This window comes from Spermophilus citellus (genome assembly GCF_964194105.1).
Source record: "Spermophilus citellus genome assembly, chromosome: 4".
In the NCBI taxonomy this organism is placed as follows: Eukaryota; Metazoa; Chordata; class Mammalia; order Rodentia; family Sciuridae; genus Spermophilus; species Spermophilus citellus.
Window position 1 is genome coordinate 199,409,828 of NC_138185.1, and position 15,608 is coordinate 199,425,435.

The following is a 15,608-nucleotide window of genomic DNA, read 5'->3' on the forward strand; positions in this document are numbered from 1 at the left end:
ACTACAGTCAGATAAATAATATAAAGGGAGAGGACATTTAAGCAGTCTGTGGTCAGCAGCTTTATTTAAAAATATTTATTTTTGATAAGTAGTACATGTACAAATTAAAAAAGACACAAAAGGGGTATAGTGGAAAGTGTTCCATTATGGTATCTGTCCACTCTGTCACCCTCCCCACAACCACCATTGTTTCTAAGAATTTATTCCAGAGATATAATCCCATAGATATAACATGAAATAACATGTGACCAAGGATATTCATTACAGCATTATTAGTAAAAGATGGGAAACAATGGAACTATCTTTTGATGAGTCAGTGATTAATTATGGTTTATCCATTCAATGGAATAGTATTCAGCTATAAAATAGAATCAGGTATTTATTTGCAAGCATAAAGTGGAAAAAAGCAAAGTGCAGAACAGCATACATAATATGCCATTTGAAATTTTAATAAGGAAATGTGAGTGTATGCATTCAATATGTCTACTAGGACAAGAGAGAAAGGTTGGAGGGCAGTGGGAACAGCATTTAGGAGCACAGTGCCAACAGAGTATATTTGAGGAATGGTAAAAAGTTCTCTGAATTATGGGGTGTAAGGTGGAGTGGCAAGGATGAAGTAACAGCTATCCACTTCTCTTGTCTCTGTAGATAAATAGGATGTTACATGCTAATAAATAACCTCCCTTTTTCCTGGGTACCTTTCTTATCAAGGCAATTTGTTTTGATTTTTAGGGTTCTGTAGAAATTGTTTCTAATCTTTTGCTATTACAAATAGTGCTGTAATAAATAACCTCTTACATAAGTCATTTCACATTTGGTGAGAATATATCTTGAAACTTAAATTCCTAGAAGTGGTATTACTGAATCAAAGAGTTAGTGCTATTATGTAATTTTGAAAGACACTGCCATATTGTCTTCTTCAGAGGTTGTACCAATTTATACTTCCATCAGCTATCATGGTGTGTTTCTCCAGATGCTTGCCAGCTAGGAGTCTTAACAACCTTTTTGATCTTTGCCAATATTTGTAAAACAGTATTTCACTGCATTTTCAGTTTCTTTTATTATAAAGGAAAGACTGCTTTCACACGTTTAAGAACCATTTATTTTTGTTTTGTTTAAATCAACTAGAATAATGATCTAGAGCAGATCTAAGTTTTTCTGTCTCAATTTCCTCACCTGTAAATTGGGAATAAAAATAGTAGGTAGCATTGTTAGATGATTAAGTGAAATTTATGCACAGCACTCAACACAGTGCCTGCATGTGGCAAGCATTCAATAAATTATTGTGTGATAGCCGACAATCAGAGCAGCAGGTAGGACAGACAGATTAAATTAAGAAAGTAGCATTCATCTCCCTGTCTCCCATCACAGGCAGCCTTGTTCATTTAGATTGCCATTCATAGAGAAATGCAGTCAAGAGTTGTCCTTGGCTTGGAATAGTAAGAACCTTTCCCATTGAAACCCGATAGGGTTTTGCCAGAGCTGGCCATCAGGGATAGACAGTCTCAGATCTAACATTTTGATTTAACCAACATGATAAAGTTCCATGGTTTTGAACTCACAGCTAGCCCAGGCTGGAGTGAGTTTCTACCTGCAAACTTAGGGATTCTGGACATTCATTTTCTGAAGAGGAAGAGGCGAAGGGGCCTCTGAGTGGGGTGGGGCAAACATTTGGAAGTCTGGTTTCTGCTGAACAAGACCACACTAGAAAATAAACCTTTTTATTGTTAGAAAATTTAACTGATTTTCACAAAAAGAGAGTCCTGAAGAGATTTGTTTTCTGAAAGAAGCATATATATTTAATAACGGTCTTTGGAGGTGGATCTTCTGTCTTGGGGCAGCCCTTGCTGCTGGTGCACAGGAGCTATCACTGGGTGGATTTTGAATATTTATTTACTCCAGACTACTCTTTTCTTTAGACTTCCAGTGAAGCCTTGGCTCCCCCTTCTGTATTGACTCTCATATTTCCCATATTGCTCTCCTGGAGACTTCTCGGGATCTTTGCCCCTCTTCATTTGTGTCTCCTACACTTGGCAAGCTAATGCCAGTCTTGCTTCTTTGAGATGAGGGCATCTTCTTCCCCTCCTTGGGGCCACAGAACTGGCTACAGGATGGAGTTGTGGCAAATTCAGGGCCTAGAGCAGGTGGCTAAGTGGCGGTGATAGCTTCAAGAGGGGGCACTAGAGTCATCCCTCAAACTCTCCCAAACCCTTTCTAGTCCCACAGATTCTGAAGGACCATTCAGGGCAGATGTGGCCTCTGTCCCAGTTGTAGAATCATCAGTTGATATGTGGATCATGGCTGGAAAGGGGTGTCTGTAGTGTGAGGCCATGAGACCTTGCATGTTTGCACGGCCTGGGGTTGGGAGGTGAATGACAGCTGTCCTTTGACAAGTATCCCATAGCAAGGCCAAGATAGGTGGTGTGCTGGGCCTCAGGCCAGTGGCTGAAGCATTAAAGTGGTGGTGTTTGAGCCAAGCAAGGGCATGGAGGCAGTGGTGGAAGCTCACAGCCAAAGCCTAAGCTGGGAGAGATGAAAGCAGGCAAAGCTGTCAGACCCAGGCAGAGGGCCCCAGCCTGATATTATGGTGTTGTCCCAGCTAGGAAAGCATCCTTAAGGCCTCTGCCTGTGGCAGCAGGCCATTTCCAGGTAGCTGCCCACACTGACCCTTCACTGTAACTCCTTAGCGGCACAGTGTGGGGGGTCTGCCTCCGCCACATATCCTGGGGAACAGTGGCAACGGTAGGAACCCTCTGTGTTCTCACAGTGACCATGGGCACAGAGCGCAGCAGGCCCATTCAAGTCATCACACTCATTCACATCTAAAAGAAAGGGAAAGGAGAAAGCTGAAGGGTGCCCTTCTGTCCTCTGGTCACTAAGCCCTGGCTCCCGTTCTGCAATGGAATCCTGGTGTGACAGGCCAAGTTTCCTCCCGAAACCAAACAACTCAAGGACAAAAAGCAAGGGGCAGTGACCTCACAGTGTGCCCAAGACCTTGCCCTCTGCCTTTCTTCTGTCTACCAATCCCCGGGGAAGAGCTTCATAAGTCCACCATGAACCTTCCTCTGGCTTTCTCACCCTGGCTGGAAGCCCTGCACCCCACTAGGGGGCAGCAGTGGTTTTCCCAGCCATCCCAAGGGCAGTCCTATGTTTCTTGGGGCAGTCTCACTTCTCCATCAGGACCCCAAACTTACCCACACAGGCCATATGGGCTGCATCCAGCTGGAAGCCCTCAAAGCAGTCGCAGGTGTAGCCTTCCTGCACACGCACACAGCGCCCATTCTCGCAGCCATTCAGGATTCCACACTCTTCTGCCTGAAGCCCTTCGAAGGCGGCTGGGGGCTCTGGCAAGGAGTGAGAGGGAAGCTGAGGCCTGTGCCTAGACTAATCTCAGTCCTTCGACCCTCACCTTCTAGAACAAAGGCTGTCCCTGGTGATCCCAGGAGTGGACTAGGTTGGGAGGTCATAAAATTCCCATAGAAAGGTGCTAAATCAAAAGGCCACACTCTGATGTCATTTTAGGTGGGAGACAAGTGAGGGCTCCAAGAAGGCTGAGACTCCCTGCTTTCACAAGTGGGCTCCCGAACACTGAGCTACATCCCTACCCCTTAAAAAATTATTTTGAGAGAGGGTCTTGTTAAGTTGCTGAGGCTGGCCTTGAACTTGTGATCCTCCTACCTCAGTCTTGGAGTTTCTGGGATTGTAGGTATGTAGTTTTTGGGTTGGGGGGTGCTATTTTTTTAAGTTTTACATCCTCTTTTTTTTTTTTTCCAAGTGGGAGAGTGGCAGCAGGCCTCAGTCAACACAACCCTAATCTGCCTTACCCCTTTCTCTAAGTACCTCCCACCCTCTGAACAAAACCCCATCCTGCCCGACTGGTGCTAATCAGTCTGATGTGATGGCAGTGCCTGTGGTATGTACTGTGTCCAGGTGCCCAGGCCTGAATTCATTATGAGGATCCAAGGCCTGAGTCCTGGGACAGTCAATTCACCAACTGGGGGGTGACCACTGTGGACCTTTAAAGTCATTAGAAATCCTTAATTCTCATTTCAGGTCACAAGTTTGAGTGTCAGGCTTCCCCAGAGCAGCTGTTCTGTATCCCGTAAGTGGTGTGGAGGGAGAACAGACCTGAGCAAAACTGCTTTCTCTCCACTTCTACAGGGAAGCTTTTGAGGTTGGGACAATGTGCTGTCCCTATGTCCCTGTGTCCCTGTGCTAGTTCACTGGGAATTGGTAGGGTCTGACCCAGGCATTAGGAGTCTTGAGTGACCTGTGGCTTGGCGCATCTTTCACCTTCTGTTGCCTCACCCCACAGGCAATATGATGGGCAGGTGGAGGAGAAGGAAGGGAAACAGTCTCAGTGTCTGCTCTTCCCTCTGTTTGCAACAACATACCTGGATGGCTGGCCATGTAGTGGGGCTGGAGTTGAGATGGCTGCAGAGGAGACTCAAAGACTGGTGTGAGGTCTCCCAAGTGACTGACGATGTTGGGGAATGGGGGTTCAGGCACAGTGTCTTCAGGGCCCAGGTAGTTGTAGAAGGGGGCCCCGTCTGAACCATAGAGGCCGTAGTTCAGGTCATCTGGACCTGGGCCATACTCATAGCCAGGCCGGAAGTGGATTCCAGCTTCCCGCTCTGCCTCGATCCGGGCCACGTTGCACAGCTGAGCATAGACCTCTTTCAGGAAGGATGGAGGAAAGAAGCTGGGCTTCAACTCCCACTAGCTAAAGCCTGGGGGCTCGTTCAACTGGCTCATTCCCCCAGGAGACAGGGAACACATGGGAACTAATGACTCCTGGGGGTTCCTAGCAGTGCTCCCCACCCACCACACCATTTTATTTTCAAATAACTGAGATGTAAGACATGGCCACTGGTCTGATCGCCTACTCCTGCCTTCCAAGGTGAGAGTGTCTCCCTTCCCAGGGTGGGCCCAGCCCTGCAGGTGTCCCTCTCACCAGAGCTCCTAGGGGGGCACAGAGCACACTGCTGGCTCCAGGCCTCGCCATCCTGGCAGCAGCATTCTGTGTAGGTTGTGCGGTGTCCACGCAGGGGTTGGCTGCACACGTCATTGGTGACTTTTTTCCAGCAGATGTCCATGTGGATGTCATGGTCAGGGAGGTCCTCTGGTGGCACAAGGCCCAGGGGCACATGAGCTTCTCAGCCTAGGCCTGTGCCCCCTGCTGCCCATACCTAAGGTCACTCACCTGTGCTGCTGGTGCTGTTCACACAGCGCTGCCCACTGAGGTCCAGGGTGAGCGGGGGGCTACAGAAGCAGTGGAAGGAGCCTTCCGTGTTCACACATTCGCCATTCTCACAGGCCATGTCCTGGCACTCATTGTGATCTGTGGTGGCAGGAGTGTGGCAGGGCCAAGGTGGCCTGTCCATGGACTACATTCATGGAAGGGGGTTCACCTGTGGCTGATCCTGAAGATCTCCCCAGTCCAGCCCAACCTGGAAGACCCCTCCTGAGGGACAATTGCTGATGGTCCTGAACTCTCCTCACCTCAGACCTGCCTGAAACGGGCATCCTGCCCAGGAAGGGGTCTCCCAGCAAGAGAGGGACTGGCCAGCAGGGGCTGGGGTGGGAGGGGCCATGTGTATCCTCACCCTCACACATCCTGCGGGAGATGTTATAGTGGTAGCCGGGATTGCACAGGCAGATGTAGCCAGGTACCGTGTTGAGGCACCGGCCATTCTGGCAGAGAGCAGGCCCAAACATTCCACACTCGTCGGCATCTGTGGGAGGGTAGAACTGAGGTGAGAGGACAAGGGGAGGCAGGATGAGGTGGTACTTAAGACCAGGGGCTCCAAAGCTGGACTGTCTGGGTTTGAATCCTGACCCTGCCACTTCTGAGTTGGGTGACTTTGGGCAGGTTTATTCAGTTCTCCTTAGTTTCCTATCTAAAAAACTGTGGGTAATATCACTTCACCTCTTATACTTGTCATGAGGATGAGAAGGTGTTTAAAACAGTACTCGGCACATAGCAAGCACTCAAGAAAAGCTACTTCTGGGGCTGTGGTCCTCAGCATGTAGGTGGAACTCCTACCTAGCATACATGGATTTGATTCCCCAGGACAACACACACACACACAGAGAGAGAGAGAGGGTATTTCTGTTTCTATTATTTCCTCCTTAGAACTAGCTTCAGGACTAAGGCTTAATACCTGAAACCCCCCCTTTGGGAGTATGGGCTCTGCTAAGTTTCTGGCTTTGTAAATGGGGCCAGGGACATAGGTTACTATGTCTGGCCTCTGTGCAGCAGTACCCTGCCTCTGTCCCTGTGTTCACATACAGGCGGGTGAGTGTTGGCCAAGGCACCATAGTCTGTTTCCAGAGGGTGCAGACTTGAGGGAGCAGGGAACCTGAGGTGAGGGTCATGTGGACACTCCAGGAGGAGCTTGGGTTAGAGCTTCCAGCTAAAACTCTGTAGGGAGTCAGCCCTGGGACGGAAAAGATGGAAGTAATCAGGGAGGCCAGGGCTGGTGCAGGACTTCCCTAGGGACCTCCTAGAGGACCAAACTAGGGCCTACTCTGGCAAATGGAGTTTGGGGAGGCGTGTGTAGAGGGAGGTCACCTGTGTACATGGTCTGTCCAAACGTCCAGGCTCCTTCCACAGGGATGTAGCCTTTACCACTGGGGCAGAGCTCGCTGAATTCAACTGTAGGGAGGCAGCTAGGCTCAGAGAGGGAAGGGATGCCTCCTTTCCCCTCCCCACTTTGTCACACTGCAGAGCGGACGCTAAGAAGATTTGGGACCCTTGAGGCTTTACCTGAGTCCTCAGATGGGCAGAGGTCACAGGCATCCCCCCATCTGGTTCCCTCAGTGCAGCAGCACTCAGCCTGCGTGGAGTTCCCGCCAAGGAGGAGGCTGGAGCACGGCAGATGGTCCTTCTGCCCAGAGTAGCATTCCATGCGAATGGGGCCTGGGGCATGGTCTCCTGTCGGGGCCTCAGGGATGCTCTGAGCTGTGTGTGTTAGAGGCCCCTTATTATTGTCAGTTCATTACCCTCTGAGTCGCCCAGCCCTTGAATGTATCTTTTAAATTCAACATTTCTATAGAATTACAAGAGTACAAAATGCTGTTACTATGTTGTCTCACTTGGCCCATGGACATCCCAGGAGTGGGTACTGTACCTTTCCTTTCTATGCTGGTGTACCTGTCTGTCCTCTGATTCATTCTGCCTCACAGGTACCCGCCCTTCCCACTCTTCCTAGTTCCTTGCAAGGTCACCAGCTGACTCAGCCCAGCCTTGGTTGGTTGAGAGGCTGAGCCCGCAGCTCTGGGGCAGAGTGGGACGCACGGGAAGCAGGAGAGGAGAGTCCAGCTTAGCTCACTTTCAAATTTCCCCTCATCCCGAAGATTCATTCAGAGACTGGATGGATTTAGGGTCACTCCAAGGCTCAATCTGAGGTCCTGGGGCCACACGAAGTCAGCCTCAGATCTTGAGCCTTCTCTAGGTCATCCCAGCCCAGCAGCCCAGATGCTGCAGAGGCTAGAGCAGAGCCCCACTCGTCTTAGCTCCTGCGGCCTCTCGCTCCCCTCCCCGCTCTGTGCCTCATTCCCACCCTGCACCTCCATTACTGCACAGTCCCGACCCGGCTTCCTCTCAGGAACTAGAGGCTAGAGGAGCGATGCCTTTTGTAAGGCAGAGAGTCATCATGGTAAATGACGAAAGGGGAGGCAGGGTGGGGGATGGGGGAGTGGTCCTGTGGGAAGCTCACAGGTCTCACCTCCAGCCACCCGAGGGCGGCAGTGACCCTCTCGGGCATCATACTCTTCAAAGTCGTTGGGGCAGAGGCACAGGAAGGAGCCTTCGACATTCTCACAGAGGGCGGCCCCACACACCGCCAGCATGAGCTCACACTCGTTCACATCTGCCAGGTGTGAGGACAGGCTCTTGGGCAGAGAAGAGGCAGCCTGTGTGCCCTGTCCCTGACTCCAGCCCAGCCAGGCAGATCCTCATCCACTGAAAAGAACCATGCTAGGCCTTGGCAGAAGCAAAGTGGACATGAATTAGCAGGAATGAGGGACAGATGGACAGGCATAGGAAGAGAGGAGTGGCAGAAAAGGGTCACAAAAGGGCCAAAGAGTAAGGTCTGCCCACTGTGTACTTTCTCCAAACATGGGGCTTCTCAAGCCCCCGAGGTCTCCAGGGAAGGGGGAGCCAGAGGGGTGGGGGTGGGCACCTTCCTTCATGAACTTGCTTCCTCTGCTGGCAGGATTGGCCATGCTTCCCCTACCAGCCTAGCCAAGGTGCCAGCTGGAGAGGTGACTTGAAATCTTTCTCTCCTCCTTGAAGCTCCCTTGCCCACCCTTTGGGAACCTATCATGGAGCCATGAACCCACAAATGATTCAGGAAGAGGTGCTAGGGCTTCCTTTAAGGATAGTCACAACCCCTGGAGGTTAAGAAGAACCCAGTGGCCCTCCTGGCCCAGACCCTGGGTGACTGACCCACAGGCTTCTCACCAACACAGTCCCAGCCTGAGGGCGAGGTCTCAAAGCCCTGGTCACAGAGGCAGCGGAAAGAGCCATCCGTGTTGTCACAGAAGCCGTGGCTCCCACACATGGTGTCATTGGCACACTCGTCTATGTCTGTGGGACAGTAGGGGCCAGGTAGAGGGAGTGTGTGTGAGCACTTATCTGGTACATTAACACCAAGATCTGTGAAAGGACCTCTGAACATGGGACAAGAAAACTAACACTAACATTCCTTTTCAATTTTTGGGTAAGCTGGGCTGTATGGAAAATATACAAACTTCAAACAGCTGTACAAACAGTGTCCTCAGGAGAAAATCATTTCTAGCTCCATACAGGGAAAAACAGATGTCCTCAGCCCTCCCGTTCCACCCCACTCCTACTCACCGATGCAGTCTCTAGTCGGGGCCATGTAGAAGCCAGGCTGGCAGCCCAGGACGCAGCGGTAGGAGCCAGGACTGTTCTCACACTTCCAGGCCCCACACACCGGCTCTCTGTTATCCTCACACTCATCGATGTCTGTCCCCAGAGGCATGAGAGGAGACAGATGTGGCCAGGTCACTGTTCTGACCCCAGTAACCTTAATTCACTGGCATTGCAACAAGGTCATGTCCCATACTTCCTGAGGTCTTTCATCTGATCCAATTTACTATGCTCACCTCAACCCTGGAACAGTAAGTTCAGGGAAACTTCTCCCAACCCAGCAGGGCTAAATGGAAGAGAACTGTCTGCTATTTAGGAAGCACTGAGCCGGGCGCTGTGGGACATGCCTGTAATCCCAGTGGCTTGGGAGGCTAAGGCAGGAGGATTGTGAGTTCAAAGCCTGCCTCAGCAAAGCAAGGCTCTGGGCAACTCAATGAGACCCTGTCTCGAAATAAAATATAAAAAAGGGCTGGGGATGAATTCAGTGGTTCAGTGCCCTCTGGATTCAATCCCTGGTATATAAAAAAAAGGAAGCACTGAGATCTTAGCCTTCAGTGATACTTCCGTTCCTCCATGCTCTACCAGCAGAGCATGCAACCCTTCCTGTGTGGATAACAGGGAGCTGTCTTTGTATCTGTCTCTTGATTGTCTGTAATTGTTTGTCTTAGCAAAGAACATTGAACTTGGCAGGTGTTTAATGTTGACTAAATCAATTTGGCCTTTATTTTAATTTTTTTTTAATTTTTATTTTTTTTAAGAGAGAGTGAGAGGAGAGAGAGAATTTTTAATATTTATTTTTTTAGTTCTCGGCGGACACAACATCTTTGTTGGTATGTGGTGCTGAGGATCGAACCCGGGTCGCACGCATGCCAGGCGAGCGCGCTACCGCTTGAGCCACATCCCCAGCCCTCAGTTTGGCCATTAAAACTAGATTGTGTGTTGTGCCAGCACAAAAATTGTGATTATCTTCATTTTATCAGCCTTGAACAATCCTGGGGCCAGCAGAGGCTCAAATGCATTATCTATCATATGATCAATCTGTGCAAAGCACTCTGCTTCCCTGGAGCTGAAGTTTCTTATTCCAGGGAGCTGAGGACCAGATGGGGGTGGAGGTGCACAGACATGGGGTAGAGCCCTGTCCACTCCTCGGGAGTCCTTACCCACACACTCCCCATTCTCTGGGGAGGGCCGGAAGCCAATTTCACACAGACAGTCGAAGGAGCCCTCCGTGTTGACACAGTGTCCCCCCAAACACTGGTCTGCAGCTGCACACTCATCCACATCTAGAAAACAGACACGTATGACCAGAACCAGCCAATGATCTCTTCCCTGTTATCACCTGGTTCAGCTTCCTCTGGGCTCCAAGTAGCCCATAAGATGGCTACAGAGTGGCTTGGGGTAAGAAAGGGCTAGAAAATCCTAAGGAGAGTCCAGAGCTGGATATTAGAGACCATGCTATGGGGAGGAGTTCTGGGGCCAGGCCTCTGTCAAGGGGTAAAGGGTGACTGAGAGAGGGTGCCTGCTACAGACATCACAGAGAGGCTCTGCAGAGAGACTCTTGAGTCCCTCCCTGCCCACCTGGCTCCCCACATCACTCCTGCCCTTCCATCTTCTCATGCATGCAGGCAGCCATGAGCATTTTATTTTATTTCAGTACCCGTATGAAGAAGGATGAAGCCCCTGCATAGACTCTAGTACTCCTTGTCCCTGCCCCCAGACACAGCTGGCTTCTCACCCTGGCAGCTGGTGCCTCCATCTGCATTGGCAAAGCCAGGCGCACAGAGACAGAAGAAGGACCCATGGCTGTTGAGGCACTCGCCATGGGGCGCACAGTGTGTCTCCCCTGCACACTCATCCACATCTGCAGGGGAAAAGATGGCAGCGAGTGTCCCCACCTCCCCATACACTCACTGTCTCAACCCTCAGTGGGGACAATCAGGCCACTCACCCTCACACACAGTGCCATTGGCCAACCGGAAGCCTGGGGGACAGAGGCACTGATAGGAGCCAGGTGTGTTCTTGCACTCGCCTCCCAGGCAGCTGTTCTGGGTGTCTTCACACTCATCCACATCTGCAGGGCCACACAAGGGAGAGAGGCAGCTGACGGTGACACCTCCCAAGGCCAGCTTTGAGGGGGAGGTTTCCAGAGGACCTGTCACCTGCCTGTGGAGACTGAACCTTTGGGACCATCCTCCCAGCATAGAGCAGCTGGGAGAAGCTGGTGAGGGAGTAGCATCCCTTCCCCCCCACACTCCACAATCTCTGGGAAGGGCTGGAAAACCGTCTCACACAGACAGCTGAAGGAGCCCTTGGTGTTGACACAGTGCACCCCCTCCTACTGGTCTGTGGCAGATGCTCATCCACATCTAGAACGGAATAGGAGCGGGATGACTACTGCTCCTTCCGCTTGGCACTGCTCTGCCAGGTTAATTCACAGCCCACAGTGCCCAGCAGTCCTAGCCCAGTGAAGCCAAAGCCTTATGCCTCTGTCACTGCTAAGAGGCCTCTGATTTCAATGAGAAGCAATGGGAAAACAAATGGGAAATGAACCAAGAAAACAGATACAGTGAACCTGAGAAGGTACCAGAAATTTGATTCTTCAAGTCGGCTTACAGATTGCCTGGTACAGGTCAATGTTCTCCCAGCAGCCACCCTTATGAGGCACACTTAGGGAGTTTGTCAGGGCACAGATTCCAAGGGCCCCTTGAGTCCACAGGGTAAATTAGGACAAGGCCCAGGGAGCTGCACAGTGAACCATGCCCTTCAGTGATGCTCAAGTAGACTGAAGCCTGTGAACCAGCGGCTTATTGGCTCATAAGACCCACGTCTGTGGTCACCTCTCTGACTTCCATTCCGGGAGGAGAGAGAATGTGAGTCTCCAGCCAGCCCACCATTCTAGGGAGGCCCCAGTTCTTTCTTGCTTGCAGAGGAGCAGGTTAGTATCCTAACTGTGCTCCCACACGACGGGGCTCTTACCTTCACAGGTGCGGCCCAGGGGGCTGGGCCAGTACCCCTCGTGGCAATTCTTGCAGGAGAAGGAGCCCACAGTGTTGGTGCAGACTCCTGTGGGGCAGACTCCGGGAAAGGTGCACTCATCCAGGTCTGGGCAGACAGACAGCCATAGCCAGTGATCCAGGAGGGCTTCCCCCAGCCAGTGACAGTGAGGCCCTCAACACACTCTAGCCCCTCTCCAAGATTGGAGGACATTTGGGGCCTCTGGGGAAGGGCAGGCCCTGGCTGGGGGCATTCTATGTCAATCCCCACGACTCTTCTCTAGATTGCTCCATGGGTAGCTCCCACCTCAGCTTCCTCTGGTCTCTGTGACCTCCTATTCCTCCTGTCCTCACCTTTGAACATGGGGATTATGATAATAGAAGCTCTCTTTGGGGCCAAGTCCCTTCATAGGGCCCTCTAGCCTAAGCTGGATTCTCCCTTGCCCCAAGACTGGCCAGAAAATAGAGTCTCCTTCTATCCCTTTGGCCACCACCTCCCCAGGGCTACCTTCACAAGCAGTGCCATCTTCATTCACCCAGTAACCACTCTTGCAGGGTGAGCAGGTAAAGGAGCCCTCGGTGTTGAGGCAGAGGCCTGTAGGGCATGAGGCCCGGGTGGCACACTCGTCCACATCTGAAACAGGCCATTGAGTTCTGTGTGGGATTCTGCAGGGCAGACATGCCGGGATAGCCAGACGGACAGGTGGGCAGGGATTGGGGCAAGCACAGGTCTTGGCAGGGATGTGTGAGGTCAGCGTGGTTAGGGATACGTGATTGGGTGGATATGGGGGCACACACAGAGAGAGCCACAGGCTGATTTGCCTGTGGAGGTGGGGTGCTTCAGTATCTTTGTACCTTGGCAGCCCTTCCCGTCTGAGGTGACCTTGTAGCCATGATCACAAGAGCATCTAAAGGAGCCTTCCAGGTTGATACACCTTCCATGGGTGCAGACCCCGGGACTCAGACACTCATTCACATCTGTGGGTGAGAAGATGTCACACGGCCTCCTCCCCTCATGTAGCTGCTCTTGGCAGGCATGGAGCATTTCAATTGGAATCGGCCTCCAGAGGGACTATGCTGGCTTTGGTAGGCTACACTGGGAAGGCTATGAAGCCAGGCTCCTTATCACACCTGGGCAGGGCAGGGTCCCCTCCCCAGAGCTCTCCTCAACCCCATCTGGTAACACAGAGTACTCTGCATATGTCCTAGAAAAAAGGACCAGGTCCCCCAGCCTTGGGCTGGTTTAGCCTATCTCAGGACACTTAGAATGAGGTGTCCAAGATTTACCTCACTGTGGGTCTGACCCTCTCCTACCTGCCATCAAACAACCCACGTTCCCAGCCTGACCACCAGCTTTAATAGGTGGGCGGGCAGTATGGAGAGAGGCCAGACCACGCCTGGGTGGCTGTGGCAGTCTCCAGGGCCTGGGAAATGTCTGCCCTCTCCAGAGCCTCAAAGCATCTATTCAAAACAAAGTTCCTCCTGGCATTCTGAACCCCAGGCCCTTCTTGCGGGGGCTGAAGGGAAGGAGCGCTCCCCCGACTGCTACCAAGCAGCCTCTGGAGGGAGGAGGACACCACGTTTGCTGAATGGCACTGTTTAGATAGTGCAGTCATGCAGGAGAGCAGAAGGGCCTGGCTGTCGGCTTTCCCCACCACTCAGTCTCATCCTAAGACCCTCAGGCTCCTCACCCCACCCCACAGGAGTCATCCACGGAAGCTTCTGGGACATGGGGCTGTAGCTTCAGAACGGATGTGGCCAGGGAGCAGAAGAGGCCTCCACCCTTGCTGATTCAGAGGGCAGAGCACCATAACTGAAGCCCACTCATGTCAGGCTCTTGTCCTCTGGGACACTGGGTCATGGAGGACAATTGCCTCCCAGCCACTTCCCTCTGCCCACCTTTCTCTCCCCGTGTGTGGGCTCAACCAGTAGTCCCAAGGCCGGTCAGCCTTCTCTGCCTTGGCAAGCAGCCCTCACCTACGCAGTTCCCACTCTGTCCCCTGTAGCCTTCCTCACAGGCCAGGCAAGCGTAGGAGCCAGGGGAGTTGATGCATCTCCCATCAGAGCAGGTGCCAGGGTGACGGCATTCGTCGATATCTGTAAAACAACGGTCCCTCCCTTAGTTATCCCTGGGAACCACACAGGTCATGGGCGGCTCTGGGACACAGAAAATCCTTGACTTTGCCCTTGGTTGGGGAGTTTCTGCCTAGATGAAAACAAGGAAAAAATGAGAGATGCCCTCATGTTCCCAATTCTGCCTCCCACCCACTGTCCACAAAAAAAAAAAAAAAAAAGAGGGTTGGAAGAACTTAAAAATAAGACAGGGAGACTCCCTGGGTGGGTACAGTAGGCTGTGGTTGCCATTAGCTTGGGAGGTCAGAGGGCTCTATTTGTGAGCTGAACTCTTTGGGATGAGCCTTCATATCTTCCTGGGTGAAGGCCTACTCTTTACAAAGAGGACATGACTGGGACTAGATGTGCTTGGCACAGTCACCAGTTGGACTGTAGCCACAGGTCCCAGACTAGATCACCAGAGGGGCAGTGGAATCAAAATGAACTTTCCTGCCCCAGGAAATGAGGATCAAGGATGAAACTCCTATCTTGGATTTGGCCCAGACCAGCCTTGAGGCCGAGTTCAGACTGAAGAGGCGAAGCCGGCAAATCTTCCCTGCCAGGGAGGTGTCAGCCCTTTCTTCCAGCCAAAAGCCATAGGGATCCCACTCTGCCGAGATCCAGGGACATCAGATAGAAAGGATGACCTGGGCACCAACCAGATAGATATGTAGGGGAAGAGGGGACCCAGGGAGGGAGAGTGATAGGAAGGAAGAGGTGGGAGCTCTTTCCCCAAGAAGCTGAGCGCAGGCTTTTCCCCCAGTGACCTGGCATCCCGGGGAGTCTATCGTCAAGTTACCCAGGGGACCTAGAATGAGGTGGGGAAATCAGACCACAGTGGCTGAACTCAAGGTTGAAACTGCAGAAGGACATTCTGCTTCTCTGGCACAAATGTTGCATGTAGCTCCTGGTCACCAGTGGTGACAGATGATTGGCCAAGCTCCAAAGGAAACAGGAGAATTTATTCTTCCTATGTGGGTAACTGCTATTCTCTTGGAGGAAGTCCACCAGCTTTTTCAGATTCAGAGCCCCTACCTAGAAGAAAGACCTACTCAGCACCACAGAGGAAATGCAAGGGCCAGGTCAAGGGGCAGAGCACAGGCTTTCTGCTTAGGGACTAATGCCAGCAGCTAGTGTTGCAGAGGAGAGACCCAAAGATGGAGGGTGAAAATGAGTCCCCCCTGAGGTTTTTTGGCCTGCAAAATTCAGGACACATTCAAGCCTTCTGTGGTCTGAGACCATTTCAAGCCCAGGGCAGGTGGTTATTCAGGTGAACATCAGCAAGGAGATGCTCACAATTCCTAAGTGATCTCAGGAGACACTAAGTTAATACCCATCTTGGTAAAGGCAACCATGAGCCCCTAGTTGGGTTATGGTAACAGTGGGCTCAGATATTCTAAGGCTCTCTGTAAAGACAAGGTGGAAAGAATGAGACAGAGATGGAGAGAAGAAGGACCCAGGACTGATGACATTGGCCACCCAGGAGAGAGCATCTATCTTCATGACCTGCTGGTCCTGGCTGAGGCTGCCAAAGGAGGAGGAGGCACAAAGTTATTGGGAAGCAATCCCTGCTTCAAGAATGCAAGACTTCAGGAATGAAGAGA

General features: G+C 51.6%; 1 protein-coding gene across 1 annotated transcript in view; it reads right to left on the minus strand.

Annotated features, from left to right (window-relative positions):
* Positions 1 to 60: 60 nt before the first annotated feature.
* Positions 61 to 15,608, minus strand: part of LTBP2 (latent transforming growth factor beta binding protein 2) — a 108,708-nt gene continuing 93,160 nt past the window's right edge. Inside the window, exons 19-36 of the mRNA XM_081289431.1 lie at positions 13,870 to 13,989; positions 12,748 to 12,870; positions 12,401 to 12,526; positions 11,876 to 12,001; positions 10,848 to 10,970; positions 10,635 to 10,760; positions 10,060 to 10,182; positions 8,864 to 8,995; positions 8,468 to 8,593; positions 7,731 to 7,874; positions 6,770 to 6,964; positions 6,575 to 6,658; positions 5,607 to 5,735; positions 5,204 to 5,341; positions 4,955 to 5,122; positions 4,395 to 4,676; positions 3,195 to 3,344; positions 61 to 2,822 (exon numbers count right to left, since the gene is read on the minus strand). Of these exons, the coding sequence (XP_081145557.1) occupies positions 2,671 to 2,822; positions 3,195 to 3,344; positions 4,395 to 4,676; positions 4,955 to 5,122; positions 5,204 to 5,341; positions 5,607 to 5,735; positions 6,575 to 6,658; positions 6,770 to 6,964; positions 7,731 to 7,874; positions 8,468 to 8,593; positions 8,864 to 8,995; positions 10,060 to 10,182; positions 10,635 to 10,760; positions 10,848 to 10,970; positions 11,876 to 12,001; positions 12,401 to 12,526; positions 12,748 to 12,870; positions 13,870 to 13,989 (2,567 nt within the window). The 3' untranslated portion in view covers positions 61 to 2,670. The remainder of the gene's footprint in view (positions 2,823 to 3,194; positions 3,345 to 4,394; positions 4,677 to 4,954; positions 5,123 to 5,203; positions 5,342 to 5,606; positions 5,736 to 6,574; positions 6,659 to 6,769; positions 6,965 to 7,730; positions 7,875 to 8,467; positions 8,594 to 8,863; positions 8,996 to 10,059; positions 10,183 to 10,634; positions 10,761 to 10,847; positions 10,971 to 11,875; positions 12,002 to 12,400; positions 12,527 to 12,747; positions 12,871 to 13,869; positions 13,990 to 15,608) is intronic.